General features: G+C 53.6%; 1 protein-coding gene across 2 annotated transcripts in view; it reads left to right on the forward strand.

The window, feature by feature from the left end:
- The first annotated feature begins 7,050 nt into the window (after window positions 1-7,050).
- The window catches only part of MYO18B (myosin XVIIIB), a 246,725-nt gene continuing 230,220 nt past the window's right edge, over window positions 7,051-23,555 (forward strand). For both annotated transcript variants that reach the window (XM_035017247.1, XM_035017246.1), the window contains exons 1-2: window positions 7,051-7,205; window positions 22,459-22,563. In XM_035017247.1, the coding sequence (XP_034873138.1) occupies window positions 22,525-22,563 (39 nt within the window). In that variant the 5' untranslated portion in view covers window positions 7,051-7,205; window positions 22,459-22,524. The remainder of the gene's footprint in view (window positions 7,206-22,458; window positions 22,564-23,555) is intronic.

Consider the following 23,555-nt stretch of genomic DNA (forward strand, 5'->3'; position numbering starts at 1 on the left):
TCCTGTCGGGGCGCCTGGGTGGCTCAGTCGGTTGAGCGACTGCCTTCAGCTCAGGTCATGATCCCGGGGTCCTGGGATCGAGCCCCGCATCGGGCTCCCTGCTCAGCGGGGAGTCTGCTCCTCCCTCTGCCCCTCCCCCCTCTCATGTGCTCTCTCTCTCTCTCATTCTCTCTCTCTCTCTCAAATAAATAAATAAAATCTTTAAAAAAAAAAAAAAAAGACCTATCCTGTCGGGGCGCCTGGGTGGCTCAGTCGGTTGAGCGACTGCCTTCAGCTCAGGTCATGATCCCGGGGTCCTGGGATCGAGCCCCGCATCAAGCTACCTGCTCAGCAGGAGGCCTGCTTCTCCCTCTCCCACTCCCCCCCGCTTGTGTTCCTGCTCTCGCTGTCTCTCTGTCAAATGGATAAATAAAATCTTTAAAAAAAAAAAAAAGACCTATCCTGTCGGGGTGCCTGGGTGGCTCAGTCGTTAAGCATCTGCCTTCGGCTCAGGTCGTGATCCTGGAGTCCCGGGATCGAGTCCCGCATCGGGCTCCCTGCTCAGCGGGGAGTCTGCTTCTCCCTCTCCCACTCCCCCCGCTTGTGTTCCTGCTCTCGCTGTCTGTCAAATGGATAAATAAAATCTTTAAAAAAAAAAAAAGAATCCCGGCTTTGAGGGCAATCCACGCAGAGGCTGATTTTCTAAAGAGGAAGGGGACCGCTGATCTGCATTCCTGCGGATTTTGTGGATTGTTGGAGCATAGCCCGCTTCACAGGCTCGGGGGTTTGGAGACCCAACCGCCTGTGCGTCCTGCAAGACATGTTGTGGGGAAAGATCCTGTGATAGGTGGGCCACGGGGAGACCCAGGAGGGCGTCCATCTCCTCCCCAGTTAGTCTAGACTACACGGGGCCCCCCAGCATACTCCCAGGGTGACCTTGGAGTCCCTCCGGGAAGCGCAGACCCTTCACTCTCCATTCCTGCTCCCATGGAGATGAGCTGAGAGACCCCGGGGTGCATGTCAGTTTAAACCAGAAATCCAAGGACGTGGCGGCCCCAGGATCCCAGCTGCCCACTTGGGGGCCCACAGGTCAAGGGTAGGCTGGCTATTTCCTGTCCTGGAGCTGGAAGGCCTTCCTGTGTGGTGCTGGTTCAGGAAAGAAGGAAGGCAGGATGGACTCACGTAGCTATTTGGTTTCCCTGGAATGTACACGTTGTTTGCCAATTTGAAAACCGTTTAATAGAGTCGACAGGAGGCCGGGCTACGGAGTGGGCGGGCAGCTCCGTGGGCAGCGAGCGGGTGGCCACGCAGAGGAGCCCGTGGTCGGATGCGCCACGTAACCGAGAGCCACTCCCCAGAGCTGCTGGAAGCCTGTACCCCCTCGGGGCCTAGAAGGAGGGGTTAGTGCTGGGCACCCCATTCCCAGCAGGCCTCTCTGGGCTACCCGTTTGCTCTGCCATTTTCTCACCTCTGATTTACGAGAGTTGGATGAGATGAGCCCGACGGACCATTCCAGCCAAAATATCCTCCAGGTTTGCCACGAAGGGTAAATGTGAGGGGCATAGGCAGGACTCGCGAGCAAAAATGAAGTGCCCCCCAGGTCCTTCAGTTTCTGCCATGTTGCCTCAGGCATATCTGCTGCCCTCCCCTCAACCTTTCGTTCCCAGCCTTCCTTCCCAGTCCTGCCCCGATGTGCACGGCGTGGACATCATGGCAACATGATGGGTGAGGACAAGAGGGCAAGAGCCCAAGGCCTTCCCCTTTCTCAGGGACCTGGGCTAGAAACTGCATAGGAATTTGTCGGCCTCAGTGCGTTTGGAGCTGGGTCCTTCTCTGGAGGGACAGCGGGGCCATTCCTGTGCCCTGTAGTATGTTGAGCAGCCTCTACCCACCAGATGCCAGTGCATACCCCCCACCGGCCAGTCTGGACGACCCAAAATAGCACCAGACATTGCCAAACGCCTCTTGCAGAGAGCAAAACCACCCCGTTTCGAACCCCTGGTGCAGACGATGGGAAATTCTCAGTGTGTTGGGGACAGAGTTGGGGCAGGGACTTAGTGGCCAGGGCTCTTAACTCCTGGGAGGCTGTGTGGACCATGAGGTCTGCCGTGTGGTGGTTGTAGCCAAATTCATTGTCATGCCAGAAAATGAGCTTGACACAGTGGTGTTAAAGGTAATGTCAGCCCTGAAGGTAGAGGAGCAGGTGTTAAAATTCCGGGGTGGAGGGGGTGAGGGGGGCGCCTCCGCGGCTCGGTTAAGCGTCCGACTCGTTTCAGCTCAGGTCATGACCTCAGGGTCATGGGATCGAGCCCCGCGTCAGGCTCCCTGCTCATCGGGGAGCCTGCTTCTCTCTCTCCCCCGGCCCCTCCCCCTGCTTGTGCTCTGTCTCTCTCTCTCTCAGATAAATGAATAAAATCTTTAAAAAACTAAAATAAAATAAATCTTAAAAAAAAAAATGCAGGAGGGGGACTCGTTCTTTGTGTGGCCCAGGGCTTCATTTCGTTCTTGATGTCGATGTATTGGACAGATTTTTCTAGACGGCAGATCAGATCCATGAGACCCAGTGGCGGTGGGGGCATGAAACACCATGCCAGCAAACTTCCCACTCACCTCGGGGTCGACTTTGGCCACGGCTGTGGCCAGCGACTGCAGGGGTGAGCATGGGAGCCGTGTGTCCAGAGGTAGCAGCAGTGGGGCCTATTGTGGTCATGAGTCCCTCCACCTTGCCAAGTATGTCCTGGATGACCTTGGCCAGGGAGTGGACAGCGTCATGTGCTGTCCAGATCCTCCTTCACGGAAGGCCTTCTTGTCTGTGCTAGGACTGCAGTCATCAGGCGGCCCTCAGCTGTCTGCCCCTTCGGGATGCCTTAGCTACAGAGCGCCGCCTTGCCCGATGTCACACCCTTGCCCGGGTGCCCACACCCAGTGACTGGTCTGCACCGAGGTACAAAGGGCTGGCCATCTTGGTCCCAATTCGGGAACAAACTAGCTCTAGGGGTTACAGTGGGGTTGCCACAGGCTGTTTGGGGGCCCTCGTCACAGCTAGACATTTCCCTCTGTCCGATCCTCATTCCTTCTCCATCCTTCCATAGGCGTAGATACCAAGAGAACTCTTTAATATAAGTTCTGTTCGTTACATTCTATTTCAGAGTCCGCTTGCCCTGGGGAAAGCAGTCTGTAGTGTTGGGCCCGGGTGCGGTAGGAGATCACAGGTGCTGACCTGGGGTGCGGGGGCTGGATCACCCACTGCCCGGTTGGCCGTGGTCACCGACGGGAATCGGTGGTAGTAGGTGGAACAGAGAAACCCCTGGTTCAAAGAGAGGGGGCTTCCAGCGTTCGCATTTGCAGCAGAGGTGAGTGGGGATGGTACGCCGGTGGAAGGGGGTGCACTGGATGCTTTGTCCTATCGAGCTGGGAAAAAAAAAAACCAAAAAACGCTAAATCTAAGAACTGGAACATAGAAAAGGAGCCTCGTGCATGTGCCCCCCGGGAAGATAAAACCTCAAGGCTAAGAGACTGATTTTCCTGATTTAGAGAAGACTGATCATGTTGCAATTTCCTTGGATGATGAGGTGTTGGTCAGAGGTTGTCCCATATCCACTGTGGGAAACTTTGCCAGAGGCGTGACCCAGAGGTGACGCAGGTCAGTTTGGTCTCACAAAGTGGGCTGAATGGACCTTTGTTTGTGTGGCTGGACTGGTTCCGTCTGCTCGGGGAATTTTCAGAGCTGGTGTCCGTTTGTCATGGATTGTCACAGACCCTCGCTGAACTGTCCCCTCTTTATGTTCCCTGCCCATCAATACAACCTACCCAAACCTGCGACCCTACTCGCCTGCAGCTTGCTTGTCCTGAATTGCAATCCCTCTGCTATTCCTGAATAAACTTACCCATTTTGAGCTTGCTTCCGTTTACTTCTTTATTTAGGGCAGCAAAGCGTTTGAGAAAAGTGGCAGAGAGTAAATCCTGGACAGTGGGACCGGATGGCTATGGCTAAGCTTAATGGATGCCTTGGGGAAAGATAATAAAAAGCAGAGAGAAATTAGTTGCCAACAGAAGGCCAGATATGGGAGAGTATATGCATTCGGGACCACTCTCCTGCTCTACAGGATTGTCACCCTGACAAGGACACCACGAGCCTGGCTCCTCTGAGCATGGGGTGTGCGAGGGGAGGAAAACCCTCTGGGGGGCCAGCAGGACACCCGAGGCCATCCCGTGAGAGGACACCAGCATCACTAGGAAGGTCAGTGTTGGCTCTCCTCTGCAGGCGGGGCAGAGCTAGGAAAACTTTTATAGATCTACATTTGATCATTCAGTCATTCAACAAACATTCACTGAGCACCTACCACGGGCCATAAAGGACTAGAACAGTCAGTGGCATCAGGATCCTCGTTTTATAGAAGGGAACCCTGAGGCCAGGAGGTGGGCTTCGGGGGGGTCTCTCTACAGGGATCTCTCCCACCTCCACAATCCGGGCTACAGTTTTCTGTTCACTGTCTACTTTGTCCACCAAAGATTCCATGAGCACCTGCTCAGTGCCTGGCTTGGTACTTGGTGACCGGGATGAACAGGAGAACACGGACCGATGGGAGATGGACAGACAGACCAACAGACGTCTAGAGAACACATGATGTGGGACCAGGTCCTGGAACGCCTGCTCTGGTCCAGTTTCCATACATTTGGTTATTTATCCCATATGCATTTATGGGGCACTTACTGTGTACCAGCCACTTAAGGACACAGACACAGAGAGACAGTTCCCCTTCATCTCTGTGGGGACCGTGACATACAACACAGGCCCCTCGGCAGTCACTTGGGGGGATTCTCATGACTGCCCCATGACACTCAGATGCAGGGGACTGTTCTCCGGTTTATCAGCACACAAACATACACACACGGTTCTCTGAGAACAGTGGGGATGATAGGAGCCCCAAACGAGAGAGGCTGGGGGATGGCACTCAGTCATCAGGAGCCAGGGGGAAGCAGTCACTTAGCGTGCGGTGAGGTGGGGTGCACTGGGGGCCCCTGAATCGCAGGTTATATGGAGATAATGAATAGAATGTGGCATCCCCAGGGGCAAAAGAGATGGGCCACCAACAAGGGTCCTACTCAAAGAAGAAGTTAAGGATGATCAGGAGGCTTAAGTCAGTTGCCCCAGTAGAATATCACAATCCAGGGACGCCTGGGTGGCTCAGTGGGTTAAGCGTCTGCCTTCGGCTCCGGTCATGATCTCAGGGTCCTGGGATCGAGTCCCGTGTCCGGCTCCCTGCTCAGCGGGGAGTCTGCTTCCCCCTCTCCCTCTGCCCCTCCCCCACCCCTACTCATGCACTCTCTCTCTCTCAAATAAAATCTTTTTAAAAAATAAAATATCACAATCCATCCCTTGGCCAATATATGGATCCAGAACTGACCAGCTGAAGACGAGGCCAGGTCTCCAGGGGGAGAAACTGACCACCCCAGGGCAGGTGCACATGCCCACGGTTCCCTAGTCTGTGTCCCAACAGACCTGCAGCCGCTTGGACTGTCCATGTTCCAGAAGTGCCAGAAGGGGCCAATTTCCCCGGGGGACCTTGGTTAGAGAGCCTTCACTTTCTTGTCCTGTCCTGTCCCCTGGGGAACAAAGCCTGGAGACCTGGAGGCCAATGCTCAGCCCGGTGACAGAACACCACTTACGAGGGCTGCCCTAAATCACAGCGTGGGCAGAGCAATACTTGGTTGTCCTGGTGGATTTTTCAGCACCACAGTTACCAGGAGAATAAAGCAGAAATGCCAGGTGCCCTCGGGACACAGTTCCCTTCAAGTCAATCCAAACGGCACTGCAGACTGAGGCTGCCAGAGACCCCCAGCCCAGGCCTAGAGTCATGTCTACACGTCCACCCCACCACGTAGGATCGACAGCCATGAAAAGATATAGAAGATAAACAGGACAGCAAAGCGCCAGGAGGCTAGTTTTAGCACCAGGAGGTGGGTTCATGTTTCATCGTCCAAAGAAAAGTGTTTCCACGAACTTCCAATAAAATGCTAAATCTCCAACCCCCAGAAGGAAGTAAGTACCTTGAGAATATATTGCTCTATCAGCCACAGGGATAGAAAAGTAACAACGTGTACTACCGGTTAAAATGTTTCTTGGGATGCCTGGGTGGCTCAGTCGGTTGGGTGTCTGCCTTCAGCTTGGGTCGTGATCCTGGGGTCCTGGAATCGTGCCCTGCTTCGGGCTCCCTGCTCCGCGGGAAGCCTGCTTCTCCCTCTGCCTCTGTGCTCTATCTCTCTCTCAAGTAAATAAATAAAATCTTAAAAATAAAAATAAAATAAAAATAAAATAAAATGTTTCTTAAGAGAAGCAGCATACCATGTTTGAATGGAATGACCATGGCCTTGGGAATCAGAAAGATCTAGACTGGAGTCCCTTGCTAGCTGTGGGGACTCCCATGATGTTCTTAACCTATCGACGTCCTTACTTTTCTCCTTCTGCGCAGCGGACACAGTACCTTTCATAGTGTTCTACTGGCTGCAACATTTACGACTGTGCGCTCTGGGGCCAGCACTGCCTGGGTTCGAATCTTGGCTTTCCACCGCTTCGGGCGAGTTGGTTGAGCTTTCTGTGCCTCAGTCTCCCCGTCTGTCAAATGAGCGCGGGGAAACCCCTACGTCGGGCAGGGTTGTCGGGAATAGTAAATGAGCTCAGTGAAGCCCGCAGGTGGGTGTCCGGCGGTGACACATGATTATTTACTCTGAGACACCAGAACTGGCTCCAGTTATTTTTTTCCAGAGTCTAGCTGGAGAGCAGAGCCTCGCTCTCCTCCTCCCCCAACCCCTGCGGCCTCGGGTTATCTGTGTGGGGCAGAGGCGGGAGTGTGCGGCCTGCTGGGGACAGGGATGACGGGTGAGAATGTGCTGTCCCCTCCCCTGCTCCGTGCCACCAAATATGTCCATGCTGTCTGATGCCTGGTCAACGGCCACCCCGGGCTGCTGTCCCCTGGCCAGACCTGGGGCTCACCGGCTAATTTTAGAAATGACTTGTTGGCTCAGCTGCTGCCATCAGATTGGCGCAGGGGGGAGGGGGAGGGAGGACGGGGAGGAGCAGTCAGGGAAGGGGATGTGTGTGAGGGTGTTCCTGACATTTCTCCTTCGCCCCTGCTGTCCGGGCTTGGTGGGGTCTCTGCGCTGCCCCCCGGGGAGATCTCTCGGGCCTGCGTGGCTCCTGTGACCTGTGGCCTCGTGCGCAGAAGGTACCGTGGGACCAGGTTTTACGAGGGGCACCTTGCGAGCTGATGGGTATCATTTTCCAGGATGTGCTTTTGGGGGCTGGGGTGGCGCGTGTCCCGACCTGCGGTCTGTCGTCTTGGGGCCTCTCTGGCTGGATGGCCTCCGGCAGCCCATATAGCCCACTTAGAAAACACGAGTCTTTCGTGGAAGGATTTTTTAGAACAAAATGCTGGGGTGAGTGGACTCTTCTAAGGATCCCCTTTGTCTGTCGGGCCCCAGCCATCTGCTAATCATTTTTAAAATTACGGGCAGAGTCATGGATACCCTCCAGGGTGGAATCTTAGCCGACCCATGTTCGGGGTTTATATTTTTTCCTCCACTACCAGTGGTTTCTGCTTAACGGGGTGTCAGTTTGCGGTCAGGCCGCCGACTCTTCCTGTCGCCAAGTTCCCCACCCTGACGAGGGCAAGTCTTCGTGGTAATGGCCTTTTATTTTCAATAAGCAGGTGCGTGGTGGGGGAGGGGAATGCCGGGTTCACAGACAAAGCTTGGATTTCATGTGGCGCTGACTTGATCCTCCCTTGGTCCCAGGAGGTGCCTTATCTGGCTCCCCAGTTACCAGGCGTCTGTTTGAATGGAGAAGTTTCACAGGCCACCGTGGGTGTTGGGGACAGGGAGGGGGCCCGGCCCTCCCAGAGCCTCTGTGCGGGCTTTCTCCTAGAGGCGGCTGGGGGGTAGAAAGCCTGGCTGGTCCCACACCGCCCCGTCTGGCCCTGACCCGGCAGAGGCCTGGGCTCCCACCCCACCGGGCCTGGAAACCTGGGCTCTGGCTTTTTCTTTGTGGCCGGCCAGGAAGACGCCCGCCCAGTTCCATGCACCAGCTTGCGGAGGCGGAGGGGCCCACGCGAGCTCCCCGTGTCCCACCTGGTGGTGGTTTCTTTGAGTGTTGTGTTTGCTGCTGGCCCGAGCTGTGTTCTGTCTCTGGGAAATAGATCAGGGTGGGCTCGGGGAGGGCCTGTGTCCAGTCGGCTGTAGATGAGTTCTCGAATATAACAGAAAGAGGAGGTCTGGGGGTGGGGAGAGAAGGACGAAGAGGAAAAGCAGAGGCTCTCAGGTGCCTGACTTCCGAGGGGCTGCCTGTCACCAATGAATAACTATTCGGTGCCACCTGCATGCAGGCCTGGTCACCTTGAGTAGCCCAGCTCGGGCTCTGCTGACTCTGTGACCTCAGACAAGTCCCTCCCCGGCTTCGGTGTCTCCTTCCAAACCGGAGGGGGGTGGGTGGCCCTATCCCGGAGCTGTCTTCTGGGACCCAGCCTCCGGGGCGGCCTTTCTCCAAGTGGGGGGCATCAGCCTCCCCTGGGGGCCTTTCAAACCGCAGAGTCCCCGGCTCTCCTGAGACCTACGGAACAGTCTTGGGGGCAGGAGCCCAGAAACCCACAGATTTCAAACCTCACAGGCGGTTCCGGTGCCCACCAAAGCTGGAGACCCACCTTTCCTCGGGTACGAGCCAAGAAAACACAGAGGGGGTTGCTCAGGCCTGATTATTGCAAAATATCCGAAGGCTGGTGTCACCCAGGGGAGAAAGACCAAGCCCTTCTGGCAGCATTTCGGGATGAGAACAGAAGGCCCCAAAGCCGAAGAGACTTCCTAACGCTGCCAAAAGAACAGGAACTCTAGCTGTTTCTACGGGCCATGATGAGACAGCCCTTCAGTGGGGCCTGGCTTACCTAGTAGATAAAAACAACTGTCTGAATGGTCCTTTTTTCTTTTTTTAAAAGATTTATTTATTTATATATTTTAGAGAATGAGAGAGAGAGAGGGAGAGGGCATGAGCAGGAGACACAGAGGGAGAGGGAGAGAGAATCCCAAGCAGACTCCACACTGAGCACAGAGCCCGGCGTGGGGCTCGATCTCACGACCCTGAGATCACAATCTGAGCTGAAACCAAGAGTGCGACGCTTAACCGAGTGCACCACCGAGGCGCCCCTGAAGGGTCCATTTTAAGTAGGTGGTTAGCTGTTGTGGTATGTGGCCTCTCCTTGACTTTTTTTTTAGGTTTTTATTTTAATTCCAGTTAGTTAACATATAGTGTTATATTAATTTCAGTTAATTTTTTTCATTAATAAACTTTATTTTTTTAGAGCCATTTCAGGTCCATAGCAAAATTGAGGGGCAGGTACAGAGATTTGCCATGTATCCTGTGTCCTCACACATGGATAGCCTCTCCCCACTATCCACATCCCGGGCCGGAGTGAGACATCTGGCCCAATGGATGAGCCTACATGACACATCATCATCACCCAGAGTCCATAGTTGACATTAGGGCTCATTCTTGGTGGTGGACATTCTAGGGGTTTGGGCAAATGTGTAATGACATGGATCGATCATTGCCGTATCATGAAGAGCATCTACACCGTCCTCCGTGCTCTGCCCGATCATCCCCCACTCCTCCCCGACCCCGGGCAACCGCTGATCTTTTTACTCTCTGCAGAGTTGTGCTTTTTCCCAATGTCGTATACTTGGAATCATACAGCATGGAGGCTTTTCAGATTGGCTTCTTTCACTTAATGACATGGTTTACAGTTCCTCCATGTCTTTTCATGGTGCCCTTATACTATGCGAAACTCTGTGAAATTGAATTGTTTGCAAAATGGAGAATGGTCAAAGTGTGTTTCAGACAAGTGGAGGGCCCCTGGGTGCTGTCAGATCCAATCGCATCTGTGGCACAGAGAGGGGAAGCAACTTGCTCAAGGACACACAGCTTTGCAGTGCCAGCAGTGGGCTTAGAACAGCCCCTGCCCTCAAGGCTGGCATTGGGGACCAGCCTAGGGCTCCTCATTTTGGGAATAGTAGCCCTATTTTCCCTATAACCCCCACCTGAAAGCCTTCTCCATCATCATCGTGCAAGCCTCAAAGGAAAGGATTAAATCTTGGGTCTTGTGTCAACAGAGGCAAAAATATGATCTTTATTCACCAAACAAGGTCTTTGGGATGATAGCTTACGGCAGGTGGTGGAGGGGTATCACATAACTATCAAGGCAGATGTCTGTCTCTGTCTGTCTGTCTCTCACACACACAGACACACACACACACACCCACCCACACACAAACACCATTCAGTCTGAAGGATCCAGGGGCACCATCTGAATCACCTCCCCCCAGACCTGACTCACCCAGCTCCGTGATTTTCCTTTTCTGTCCTGCTTCGCACTGAACCTCTCCCTAATGCTTCATTCCCTTTAAGAACTACAGTTTCTGGCATGAAGCAAAGATCCTGGAGAATTGGCAAGGTGGGTTCACCAAATACCTGGCCAATACTCATGCTCAGGGAAACAGGAATTTCGGGGGCCGGGGTCCCAAGGGAATTTTTCTCAGCCCATAAAAACTGAATGCATTTTCAGCTGTTTCGTGGGTACCAGCTGGGGCTTGAGTTTCAATTTCATGGAGGGCAACCGGATTAGCTGTTGAGTTGAGAGAGAGACAGTTGCTCAATGGGATTAAATGTCTCATTGGTGCTGCATATTCCTGTGAGTTGGGGCATGAGTTATTAGCCCCATTTTACAGATCAAGAAGTGAGATTTCGAGGCTTAAGTGCCCCTAACGTCATGCAGAATGAAATGAGACCAGGGCTCTACTTTTTTGCTGGAGACTTTATCTTTAGTGTAATAAACGACAGGAGCTTAGCTAGTAACAGCTAGAAACAGCTTAGCACTGTTTCACAGGGACAGATAACAAAGCCCATTCACACTCATGACCTCACTGAATCCATTGGTAATCCTTTGGAGGGGGGTATTTCACTTTTACTGACGAGGAAACTGAGAATCAGAGAGGTTTAGTGACTGCCCAAGGGCACAGAGCTACTAAGTGGTGATGGATCCAGGAATTTCTTCTCTTCTTGGTCAACAGTGGGTCAGCTCCTTTTCTCAGTTGTTTTTTTTTTTTTCCATTATTGTTCTTTGCTATTTATTATTCAAAGCAAGACTATTTTGCCCTTGTTTCTCCCTTAGTGCTTCTCTCCATTCAATGTGGATTTTTTAGAGCAGGGTGTCTTGACCACCCCACTATTTACATTTGGGTCAGGATGATTCTTTGTTGTGTGTGGTGCGGGGTGAGAGGGCTGTCCTATAGGATGTTTGGCAGCATCCCTGGCCCCCACCTGCTAGATGCCACTAACAAACCACCCCCCCCACTCCAGTTGTGACAACAAAAATATCTTCAGGCATTGCCAAACGTCCATTGATGGGCACAATCACACCTACTGAAAACCACGGATCTAATCCAATGTGATCCAATAGAACTTCAGCAATGATAGAAATATTCTGTATCTGTCCTGTCCACTATGGTAGCTGCTGGCCAAATGTGGCTGTTGAGCATTTGAAATATGGCTGGTGTGACCGAGAAGGTGATGTTTTAATTGAACTTCATTTAAAATCATTTGAATAATTTAAATCACATGTGGCTAGGTGCTGCGATATTCGACAGCATGGCTCTAGATAGCAACACAGCAGGGGTAGGAAGATAGCCCGTTGTGGGGTACTCAGACCCTAAAAGCAGTCAGGGGAGCCCCTGCAGCAGAAGTATGACCAGGTTCTTGCTTCACTGTGGCCAGCAGAACACCAGACGGCAAATGGCAAATACTTGGCAGAGGCACCACCCCTAACCCTTCCTGTGCTCACGGCAGGCATTACTAGTCAATCACCACATGCTTTTCCGCTAGTGCGGAATCATTCTTAATGTAACACTCCAGGCAGTTCCCAACTGCAGATCAGCTGGTGCTGGCACGAGGGACAAACAGTATTGGCCATCCCTGCATGAGGCCAGGAGGCCCATCTGTGAGGTCTAGCATCTCATCAGGCTATACGGTGGCTGGCGGGGCATGTGGCCAGCCCAGGTCAGTGGGGCAACCACAGATACGGACAGGGGAGTGGTGATGTGCTGGAGGGACCCAGACTTTTCTCTCATCATTTCTCCAAGAAACACTCACTGCTTGATTTGGGGATAGAGGCGAGGGATGGGGGGCCGGTGGGTGCTGGTTTGTCAGCCACTGAGGTGCAAACTTCTGCAGATTTTAATTGACCTGGGTGCCATGTTCAGATGACCAAAATATATTTCTCGGAAATATTTGGTTTTCATCCCATTGTTCAGAGCTCATAGCTCCCCAAACCCTTGGAATTCCCTAAGGTGAGAGTGGTAAAGGTGGCTTTTGTTATGTTAACACCACGAAACTTTTTTTTTTTTTTTAAAGATTTTATTTATTTGACAGAGAGAGACACAGCGAGAGAGGGAACACAAGCAGGGGGAGAGGGAGAGGGAGAAGCAGGCTTCCCGCGAAGCAGGGAGCCCGATGCGGGGCTCGATCCCAGGACCCTGGGATCATGACCTGGGCTGAAGGCAGACGCTTAACGACTGAGCCACCCAGGGATCCCTCCATGATCTCTTGCTTGCTGGAATCTCCTAGCTAGTCTCCCTACTCAACTCTTGCTCCTGCAGCCTGTTAACTATGGCGTAGACAGAGATATTTGTCCAACATGCCATCCTGATGTGTTTCTCCCCTGCTTTAAACCCTTCCATGACTCCCTATTGCTCTTGGGTGGAGGTTTAGCCTCCTTACCGGGCTCCAGTTCCTTCAGGATCCCTCCCCTTCCTACCTCCCAGCTTCATCTCTTCCCACTCCCCACCTGATGTCTGCATCCAGCAGTTTGGATTTTCTTGTTTTCTTTTTTTTTTTCTTTTTAAGATTTTATTTATTTATTTGACAGAGAGAGACACAGCAAGAGAGGGAACACAAGCAGGGGGAGTGGGAGAGGGAGAAGCAGGCTTCTTGCCAAGCAGGGAGCCCGATGCGGGGCTCGATCCCAGGACCCTGGGATCATGACCTGAGCCGAAGGCAGGCGCTTAACGACGGAGCCACCCAGGCGCCCCGCCATGAAACCTTTGGAACCATGTTCCGTTAACATCATGTTAACTTTTGAAAACCACCTAAGGGTGGGAGCTGGTTGCCAGTGGAGCCAACCATGGGATTAGAGGGTTGGAACCCACCCCTAACCCCTGAAACAAGAGAGGGGCGAGAGTCTGAGTTCAATCACCAATGGCCCATGATTTCATCAATCGTACTTATGTAATGAAGCCTCCATAAAAACCCAAGAGGATCCTGTTTGGGGAGCTTCTGGGTTGGTGAATGTATGGAAATTTGGGGAGAGTGGTGCCCCTGGATCAGGCCTGGGAGCTCCCCACCCTTTCCCCATCCCCTGCCCTGAGCTTCTCTTCCATCTAGCTGTTCCTGACTTCTATCCCTTCATAATAAACACGTGATTGTCTGGGGAGTGCAATGTTTCTCAGAGCTCTGAGCTGTTCTAGCAAATGTATCAGACCCAAGAATGGGGGTCATGGGAACCTCTGATTTATAGCCAGAGGTTGTCAGAAACACAGGTGACAACTCGGGTTCGGGACTGGTGTCCGAAGTGGAGGGTGGTCTTGTGGGACTGAGCCCTTTACCTGAAGAATCTCATGCTGTCTCCAGGTAGATGGTGTCAGAATTGTGTTGAATGGAGTTGATTCTTGATCACCCTGCTGGTGTTGAGAACAGCTTGGTGGTGTGTGGGGAACACCCCCGCTGTTGGAATTGGGTCCAGGAACCTGAAAGACTGGAACTTGACTGGGGACAATAGGAGACAGCGCTGCTGGGAAAGTCCTGGCTCGCAGGTGTACAGAACATCCAGTACTCCCACCACCTTGCGAAGTGGACAAGAAAGGCCGGTGCCCCCATTTGACAGATGGGGCGCTGCAGCCCTAGGAGATTCAACAGAAGGCAGGTGGGGCCCAAGCTTAGCTGTGAGACCCCCAGAGTTGAGGTCAGCCCACTGAGGGATCGGAGGTCCGCTCTGTTCACCCCGGTCAGCCTTTGTGAACAGAAGTGTCCACTCTGTTGCAGAGAACCAGCTAGAAAACTCCCAGGGGACAGTGGCTGGCATTCTGAAGGATCTGGGAGCCATAAGAAATTTCTCACCCGAGAAATGGTTGAAGGCTTCGGATGAGAAAATGGGGGGCAGACCCCACACGTGTCACATGGAAAACCTTATCTGTTGCTCCAGAGAACAGAACTGGGGCCTGCGTGTGGCTGTCCTGACAAGGCAGCTCTGTGGGTAGGAAGAAAAAGTGGCAGACCCGAGGGAACAGGGAGATGAGGACCCTGGTTCTGTGCCAGGATCGGAGAAGGTGGGTTCTGTGGCCTCTGAGGGCTTTGTAGCTCTGGTCCCAAAGAAGAAAAGTACAATGAATGCCTTACTTAGTAGTGAGCTCCCCATTGCTGGGTATGACCAAGAAAGGACTCATTGATTTTCCATCCAGGAAATTCCTTGTGAGCGGGGCTGGTCCTCTGAGGCTCTCTGACAGTGCACATTGCATTCTCCACCCTCTGCCTCCCTGTCTTCTCCATCAGTGCCTCCCCTGCTGTTCCCTCACTACCTCTCTTTCCTACTGCTAACTTCCCTGCTCTTTTTTCTCATTCATCACCTCCCCCACCACCCCCTTCTCATCTTCTAGGATAATATGGGTTTTTGCAGGTGTGGCTGAATCCTCAGCTACTTGCTAGCTGTGGGCTTCCCTTGCTCTGATGAGGCGAGGGTGTCTCTGGATTGGGCAAAGTCTCTTTTCATTACTATGTGGCTCTTTGGCCATCAAACTCAAGGTCTGGGTGAGCTTGGCTGGATCATGCATGAATCATGAGAGTCACTTCGTCCATTAAACCTATAGCTGGCAAATAGGCAGCAATGGTGTATCTTTCCCTCCTTCCACGCCCAGGGCAGACATTAATAATCAATCAGAACATTCTTTTCCACCGAGCCCAGATAAAAGCTCAGCGTTGTTCCCATATAACACTCCGGGAGGCAACTGTCAGAGTTGATGCGTGAGTTGAAACCTCCTTGCCCCCTGGCTGTATTGGGCAGGGTCCTACTCGGAGACAGCACACCCAGCTGGTAATGTGGAGAGACTTCTTAATGAAGGAACGCTTCCAAGAGTGTGTATGGGGTTAACGAAACCAACGAAGCAGGAGATGAGCAGTGGTGGGTTACTAGCCTTGGGCCTGATGCAAGGCAGAGAAGATTTCTTTTTTTTTTTTTTTTAAGATTTTATTTATTTATTTGAGAGAGTGAGAATGAGAAAGAGAGCACATGAGAGGGGGGAGGGTCAGAGGGAGAAGCAGACCCCCCGCTGAGCAGGGAGCCCGATGAGGGACTCGATCCCAGGACTCCAGGATCATGACCTGAGCTGAAGGCAGTCGCCTAACCAACTGAGCCACCCAGGCGCCCTGTTTTTTTTTTTTTTTAAAGATTTTATTTATTTATTTGAGAGAGAGAGAGAATGAGAGAGAGAGCATGAGAGGGGGGAGGGTCAGAGGGAGAAGCAGACTCCCCGCCGAGCAGGGAGCCCGATGCGGGACTCGATCCCAGGACTCCAGGATCATGACCTGAGCCGAAGGCAGCCGCTCAACCGACTGAGCCACCCAGGTGCCCCGACAGGAAAGGTCTTTTTTTTTTTTTTTTTAAAGATTTTATTTATTTATTTGAGAGGGAGAGAGCTCATGAGAGGGGGGAGGATCAGAGGGAGAAGCAGACTGCCCGCCGAGCAGGGAGCCTGATGCGGGACTCGATCCCGGGACTCCAGGATCATGACCTGAGCCGAAGGCAGTCACTTCACCGACTGAGCCACCCAGGCGCCCCAGGCAGAGAAGATTAATAGAGGGACATGAGGGCTAACTGCGGTCAGTCCCTGGAGAGGGACTGTTCCAAGGGACTTAGGGCTGTAGAAGGAGAAACGCAGCCTTTGCCAAAACTGGGGCCCGAGATGGAGGAAGCAGGGCAGGCAGGGAGATAAATACCCTACCTCTAGTTCCTCCCATATGCAGGTCTCGTTCCAGAGCCTTCCATTGACCAAACTCAACAGGAGGCCAGAGAGCCAGGGAGCCCTGGGGACAGCAACCCTAGTGGTCAGCATCCTGGAGGACAGAGCAGGCTAAAGAAGGAAGCGGGGCATTAGGAAGCCCAGAAAGATGAACCAAGCCTCCGCTCTTCCCTCCCCCAGCAACCTGCACAGACCTGGGGCCTTTCCATTTGGGAAATGGCCCCAGACCTGGGTGCCTGGGAAGAAGGGATGAGCAAGGAGAGCCTGAGGGCGGTCCTCAGAGAGCATGCGGCATGGATGTTGGAGCCTTGACCTCATCCTTCCCAATTTGGCCAGAACCAAATCCAGCTTTTGGCCTGGTTTAAAAAATAAAGTTGCGTCGAAACAGCCACACCCCTTCATTTGCATATCACCCGGCCCGCTTCTGGCATGCAAAGGCGGAGCTGAGTAGTTGCGAGGGAGGAGAAGACCCTGTGCCCTCAGTGCTTGACTGGCTTCCTATCGGGCCCTTTCGAGGAAACTTTGCTGACCTCTCCTGAGCGCAGCATGCTGGGACCAGCAAGAGTAGGAGCCTTCTTTCCTCCAGGACTGAAGAGGCAGAGGAGGGAGCCGCCGCCAGGACAGGAGAGGGGGCTTCGGGAGGGTAGCTTCGGTGGTGGGAGGCCGCCAACCCGTGGCCGCCCAGCAGGGAGAGCCGAGAGCGCAGGTGCCCTCTGATCTCTGCCAGCGGGTGACTCCCGTGAGCTTGAACCCACCTGGAAGCCAGAAGGGGAAAGAGGTGGAGGATGGGTCTGAAGGGGCAAATGGACGATACCCAGCTCAGGGGCATCTTCCTCTCCCCCCGCCCCACCCCCACCGCGTCTTCTGATCCCTGCGTGCTGGGATGCTGTCATGGCCATGACCTCTGAGGTCAGATCGCGTGGGTCCAGCAGGCAGCTCTGTCACTTCCTGGCTGGAAGCAAGGCACTTGCCCTCCCTCTGATATGGGGTGGCTCACAGAACCCACCTTAGGCTAGGGTGCCTGGTGGGAGTCAGTGACATGACCCCTCACGTTCTCAGCACAAAGCAGTGCCCAGACCTTCGCGGGGCTATCGTCAGTGGTCTAGCTTTTGGTTGCCTCCCTTCCAGGGTCGAAGGGCTGAGATCTCAGGCTTGAGCAGAAGGAGCAGGTTGGGCAACCAGGTCATCCACATTCCTTCCCGTGTGACCTTGAGCGAATTTGTTAACCCCCTTGATCCTCAAACTATGACAGACCCAGCGCCGTGACTAACACCCAACAGATACTGACCAAATAGGAGAGCACACCCCGTGTTACCCACGAATGTACCTATTTGAGCCAACTTCCCGGGCTTCTGCAACATGCCGCCAGGACATAGGGTGCCTCCAAGCCCCAACCTGGCAGCCCCAGACTGGCCCTTGCTTATCACCACCAGCATAGGGCTGAGATGAGAGCAGAGCATGGGTGGGAGGAGTGGGATGCCCCGGGGGGCAGATCTCAGCTTGACCTTTTTGCTGGGTGACCCTGGGCAAGTGCCTTAACCTCTCTGAGTCACTGTCTGCTCTATGGGAGGGATACCAGCCACATGGTGCTGTTGTGGGAATGAACATGAAAACAACTTTTAAAATAAATAAATTCTAGGTCTGGTGGGAATTTAAGGGGAGCTGGAGGCAATTTGGGTGTAAGGATCTATCTCAGTGCTAGGCACATAGTAGGTTCTCCCTGAATGTTGGAGAATTATCCTGGGCTGGGCCCTGGGCTGAGTTCTGCAGGCCAGCCTTAATGCATGGAGTCCAATAAAAATGAGAATATGACTCAGAGCAGTTATTGGTGATCAAAAACATGCTCAGTATGGGGGTGTTCTCCTCTCATTTTACGGCTGAGAAAAATGAGGCTCAGAGAATTTCCTGGGGTCCCACAGGATAGTGGTGGTAGCCAGACATGAACTTGGGCCATGAGAACATGCTGCCTGCCCCTTGCGCCATGCCTCCCCCTCCCCGATGCAGACAGCACAGGGGGAACATCAGAAATCCCTGCCACAGTCTCGCTGCCAAGGGCCTGCTCCATCCCTTCTTGGCTGCACTCCTCATCACTACCCACCCATTCCTGCACTCCTTCATTCATTCAACAAACATTTCCTGAGAGCTAAGTATGTGCCCGGCACTGTTCTAGGCACTGGAGCTACATAAAGGGACATAACAGACGGAAATTCTGGCCCTCATAGGGTCATGTTCTGCAGGGTGAGTCCGAAACTAAACAAAAAACAGCATCTAAAGCATGATGGACAGTGAAATAGCCATAAATTGCGGTGGGGGTGGGGGAAGAACAGGATAAAATGATGGGCGATCCTTGGCTAGGGTGGGGTGGGAAGGATGGGAGCTATGCCTCAATTTAAACAGTGAAGCTAGGATCAGTGACAAGATGAATCTGAGCAAAGACTTACCATGCAGAAGGAAAAGCATTCGGAGCAGAGGGAACAGAATGTGCAAAGACCCTGAGGTGGAACCTGTGTAGAAGGTGCCTCCAGGAGGTCAGTGTCACTGCTGAGGAGGAGCAAGGGGCAGAGGCGTTAGGGCAGATGGTTGTGAGGGCCACGTGGGCCTCTATCAAGACAGGGGAAGTCACTGGAGGACTGACTGCTGCATCAGGACTGGACGTTTTGGGGTGAGAGGGAAAGCCTTGAGGGCTCTATGGGGCCGCTCAGATCCAGCATGTGTTCATGAAAAACTGTTTCAAGCTGTCCCCGGCTTTGGGGATCACCTTTCCTTTCCCCAGCCTCCCCCACCCCTAAGCGGTGACCGAAGACGTTACACCATGAATTCTGAGCATCTGGGGCCTCCTCATGGCTTACAACAGCAGCTGATGCAGCAGGTGCGCGTTTTAGGCCTGGAAAGGAACGTGGTGATAAGAACACCTACTTAAATTAAGGCTTGACAAACCCTCCCCAGTGGCATTGGCTTCTGGCCCTGGGTCACTGGGACTGGCCTGGTGCCTCCAAGGGGCAGGTCGCGGGGAGTGATGGCCCCACGCGGAGCTCCCTCTCGTTGTGCCCTGTGCTGTGGGACCTCTGGGCAGGCCAGCAGCCCCGGCTGAGGACACCCCGCACTGACAGCCAGGTTTCTCCCTGGAGCCTTGAAGCTGAGGGCGATCCTTGGGAAGCAGCCGCTGGACTGGCCAGGCCTGGGCTGGATGGGAAGGGGGGTGGGCTGTGGACAGGGCGGCTGCCTCCCATCAGGCCTATTCATAGCCTGGGCTCTACTTCCCAGGCGCGTAGCAGTGCTGACTCTGGCCGTGAGCCACTTGGGGGCCTCCCCAGGGTCTCCCCTCCCCACCATCCCCGCCGCCCCCCTCCCCCCCCGGGGATCTCACCTTGTGCGCCCTCTCCAGCTTCCTCCGTCTCTGCGAGCTGGGGAGTCCACACGGTGGGGAGTTCTTCCTCAAGGCAAAGACTTGGCTGTTCGCACTGAGACATGTTCCCGGGGTCTCCTCATGGGCTCATGACCTCATCAGAGCTGAAATGTCCTTTCTTGGATCTTTGGATCTTGAGATTACCTCTTGGCCAGGCCCCCCCAGGGGTGCTGGGGTCTCAGCCAGTCACATGCTGGTAAACACTTAACCGGGCAGCTCCTGGAACCAAAGCCCGATCTGACGCATTTGCCGGTTTCTGGGGCATAAACACTCCCAGAGCCAACTTCTTGGCTGTTAAGGTGACGCCACAGAACACGGAGCTGGAATAAGGTGGCCCCAGCGGGCTCCCATGAGATGGTGGGAGTCAGCTGCAGCGCAGCCCCAGCCCCCCTCCCCCCACCCCCAAGGTCCACCTCTCCAGCTTCTAAGATAGGCAGCGGGTGGGATCGCCTTGAACTCTGTGTAAGTCATCTTCTTATGGGTAAGTGCATAAATCGCTGAAAGTGGCTACTCACAGGCCAGCCAGGCCTTCGGAAACTCTGGGATGATGGGGAAGGGGGGCATCTTCCATCACGGAGCTGGGAGGGGTCGGGGAGGGACACCGCTCCGCGGGCAGGCCCAGCACAGGACTGAGAAAAGGCGGAAGGAGAAGACACCCATCCCTTCACTCATGACCGCCTCCACCAAGACCTTGGTGTATTTCCTCCCCCTCTTCGCCTTCCGTGGAGTGTTTTGGGTTTTGCCCGTTTTTTTTTTTTTTTTTTTTTTTTTTAAGATTTTATTTCTTTATTTGACAGAGAGAGACACAGCAAGAGAGGGAACACAAGCAGGGGGAGTGGGAGAGGGAGAAACAGGCCTCCTGAGGAGCAGGGAGCCCGACGCAGGGCTTGATCCCAGGACCCCGGGATCATGACCTGAGCCGAAGGCAGACGCTAACGACTGAGCCACCCAGGCGCCCCGGTTTTGCCCATTCTGGATGGTGTAGCGCGTGCAGGGTTGTGCTCTGTCTTCTGATCTTCACCAGACGATGCGAGCACCTTCCCGTGTTTCGGTGCCCGTTTCCCCAACAAGCCTCATACAGGTGCAGCCGCTTGGGAAAACAGCCTGGTGGTTTCTTAAAAAGTCAAACACGACGTGACCCCACGGCTTAGCAGTGCCACGCCCAGGGATCCACCTAGGAGAAATGGAAGCATATGGCCCACAAAGCTTTATGGGACCGTTCAGGGCAGCGCTTCTCATCGGGAACCCCATAAACAAGACACGGGCTATGCGTGCGATGGCACGTCAGTTAGCAACAGAGAGGAATCAAGTGCTCCCATACACAGCCATGTGGATGAGTCTCAAACACAATCTGCAAAGTGGGAGAAGCCAGACACAAAAGATCGCAGATGCTAGGATCCCATTTATAGCCAACGTCCAGAAAAAGCAATCGATAGCAATAGACAGAGATTTAGTGGTGGCCCGGCGCCGAGGGAGGGAACAGCTAGGGGCTGCAAATGGTCTGGAAGGGTCTTCTTGGGGTGATGGGATTGTGGTCTTGGTTGCAAAACTCTGTAAACTCATCTAAGGACGTCACGCTGTATGCTTACAAATGGGCGGATCTTACGGCTGGCCTTGGAAATGATAGCTCCGTGGAGCTGTTTCAGAATGTTTCCTAAATACCATTCTTGATGGATTCATAGTGTTCCCTCAAGTTAGGTGGGCTGGGATTTATTTGACCTTGTCTAGTTACCACACACCGGGGTTGTGTCTCTGGTTTGGGTGCTATAATGGACCCAGTGATAAAAGTTTCTGTTTTAGGATCACTTCCTCAAACTTGTTTTCCAGAAGAGGCCTTTCTAGGGCAAAAGTTATGAACGTTTGTCAAGACTTTCAATTTGATGCTGGGGGTGTTGGGGGAGGTTGAGTTGGGGGGTTCTTTTCTAATTTTTTTTTGTACGTTGGGAACAGTGACAATAAATGAGCCCCCCCCCTTTTTTTTAAAGATTTTATTTATTTATTTGACAGAGAGAGTGAGAGCAGGAACACAAGCAGGGGGAGTGGGAGAGGGAGAAGCAGGCTCCCTGCCGAGCAGGGAGCCCGATGTGGGACTCGATCCCAGGACCCTGGGATCATGACCCGAGCCGAAGGCAGATGCTCAACCATCTGAGCCACCCAGGCGCCCTGTTTTGTTTATTTTTAAAATTATTTTTAGAAAGAGAGTGTGTTCGAGCAGGGGTGGGGGTGGGGTGGGGAGGGAGGGGCAGAGGGAGAGGGAGAGAGAGAATCTCAAGCAGACTCCCTGCTAAGCACAACGCAGGGCTCCATCTCGCGACCCATGAGATCATGACCTGAGCCGAAACCAAGAGTCGGACACTTAACCAACTGAGCCAGCCAGGTGCCCCTGTTTTGTTTATTTTTGAATTGAGCTGTGATTGCCATCCAGTGAATTAATTGTACAGCCCGGTGAACTTTTACATGTGATGCACTTGTGGGGCCCTCTCCCAGATCAAGATATAGAACATTTCCATCACCCCAGGAGGTTCCCTTGTGCCCCTTTCCAGCCCAAAGCTAACAGCTCCTCCGACCTTCATCACCATAGATTAGATCGGCCTATCTTATAAATAAAGCGATGTTTTTTATTCTTCATCAGGGTGCTGGTTAAATAGGTACGGTCTTTGGGTGAGAGCCGCTGAGCTGTATACTTCTGTATTTTCTGACATATGTTATATCTCAATGACAAGTCAAAGTGTGGGGTCAAGGGGAAAAGGATTTAGGGGCACTGTCCACCCGGCCACCAGCGGCCTCCATGCTGACCGGGGTCCTCCCCGTGGGCTGTGCCTAGCCGTGTGACCTTGGTCTGTGGCGCTGGTGGGGGGTGGGTGGGAGGAGGGCTGTGTCCAAGAGCTAACCTGTATCTCTCTTCTCTCCCCCGCCCCACCCATGTCTCCATCTGTCCGTCTTGTGTGCTGTGTGCATCCATAAAGCCACATTTCGTGCTGTCCAGCAGAGAACTCTGTGTCATCCCATCTCAGCTCTGACACCGCCTCAGCATGGCCATCTCATCACGCCTCGCCCTGTGGGAGCAGAAGGAAAGTAACGTTCAGGGCTCAGGCTACAGCCCTGGGGCCGACTGCCAAGTCAGAGGACAAGTCAGAGCATGGGTGGCCCAGGCTGTCCCCTCCCGCTTCAGGCGAGGAGTCTGGCATCCAGTGCCTCCCTGTGATGTGTCCAGGCACCCCCTCCATGCCCTCTCAGCCAGCTCTGGCTAGCCACAGCCTCTCCAACCCAGTTCATGATCCCCTTGAACTCCTCCCATGACTGCCGGGTCTCTTCCGGTTCCTCAGTAGGTGGCAGGGGAATGAGGGTAGACCAGCTGTCCTGTCCGGATCGTCATGGCCACTCCCATGAGCACTGGGCTTGTGTGGGTGGTGGGGCAGAGACAGAGCTGTTGGCTGCCAGACTTCTGCCTTGAGGATGTGTTTCCGTGGCTCCTGCCTTCTGTCACCATGGAGAACTGGAAACGGGCCCTTCTTCCCAGTTATTCTTTTCCCCTTTTGTATTTTCTCACAAGATACCACGAAGGGCCATCTCTTTCTCTGATGCCTCCTGTCTCCTTCACCGCACATCCCACCCTCGTGTGTGATTTGATGCATGGGAGGCTGAGGGGTGGGTGGTTGAGAAGTTCTCTCTGGCTCCCTCCTGGTTGCCTTTGTTCTCCCGGGCTGATCTGGGTGTAGCGTTGTGAATAATGCTGCAGGAATAAGAGGCTGACACCTGCTGAGTGGGCCTTAAGCTTCATTCTGTCTTATGACATGGCTTTCAGTCCCCATCGAGAGGGAGAGGCGTGGGGTCCACGGGGGCCCAGCCTCGCATGCTCCCTGCTTCTCTCTCCCTGGATAGAGGTCTGCATCAACCGGCCTTAACCCCTGGCCTCTGCTTTGTCTCCTGGTCTCTCCTATCTCCTTTGGATTCCCCTTCTATCAGCTGGGCTGCAGAGATCAAGTCTTTGCCAGCCACACATGAGGACCTTGATAAGGAGCTTATTTTAACCAGCGTGTGGCTCTGCCGTAGAAAGCCCTGC

Source organism: Mirounga leonina, unplaced genomic scaffold, assembly GCF_011800145.1.
Source record: "Mirounga leonina isolate KUSES-001 unplaced genomic scaffold, KU_Mleo_1.0 Mir_171, whole genome shotgun sequence".
NCBI lineage: Eukaryota > Metazoa > Chordata > Mammalia > Carnivora > Phocidae > Mirounga > Mirounga leonina.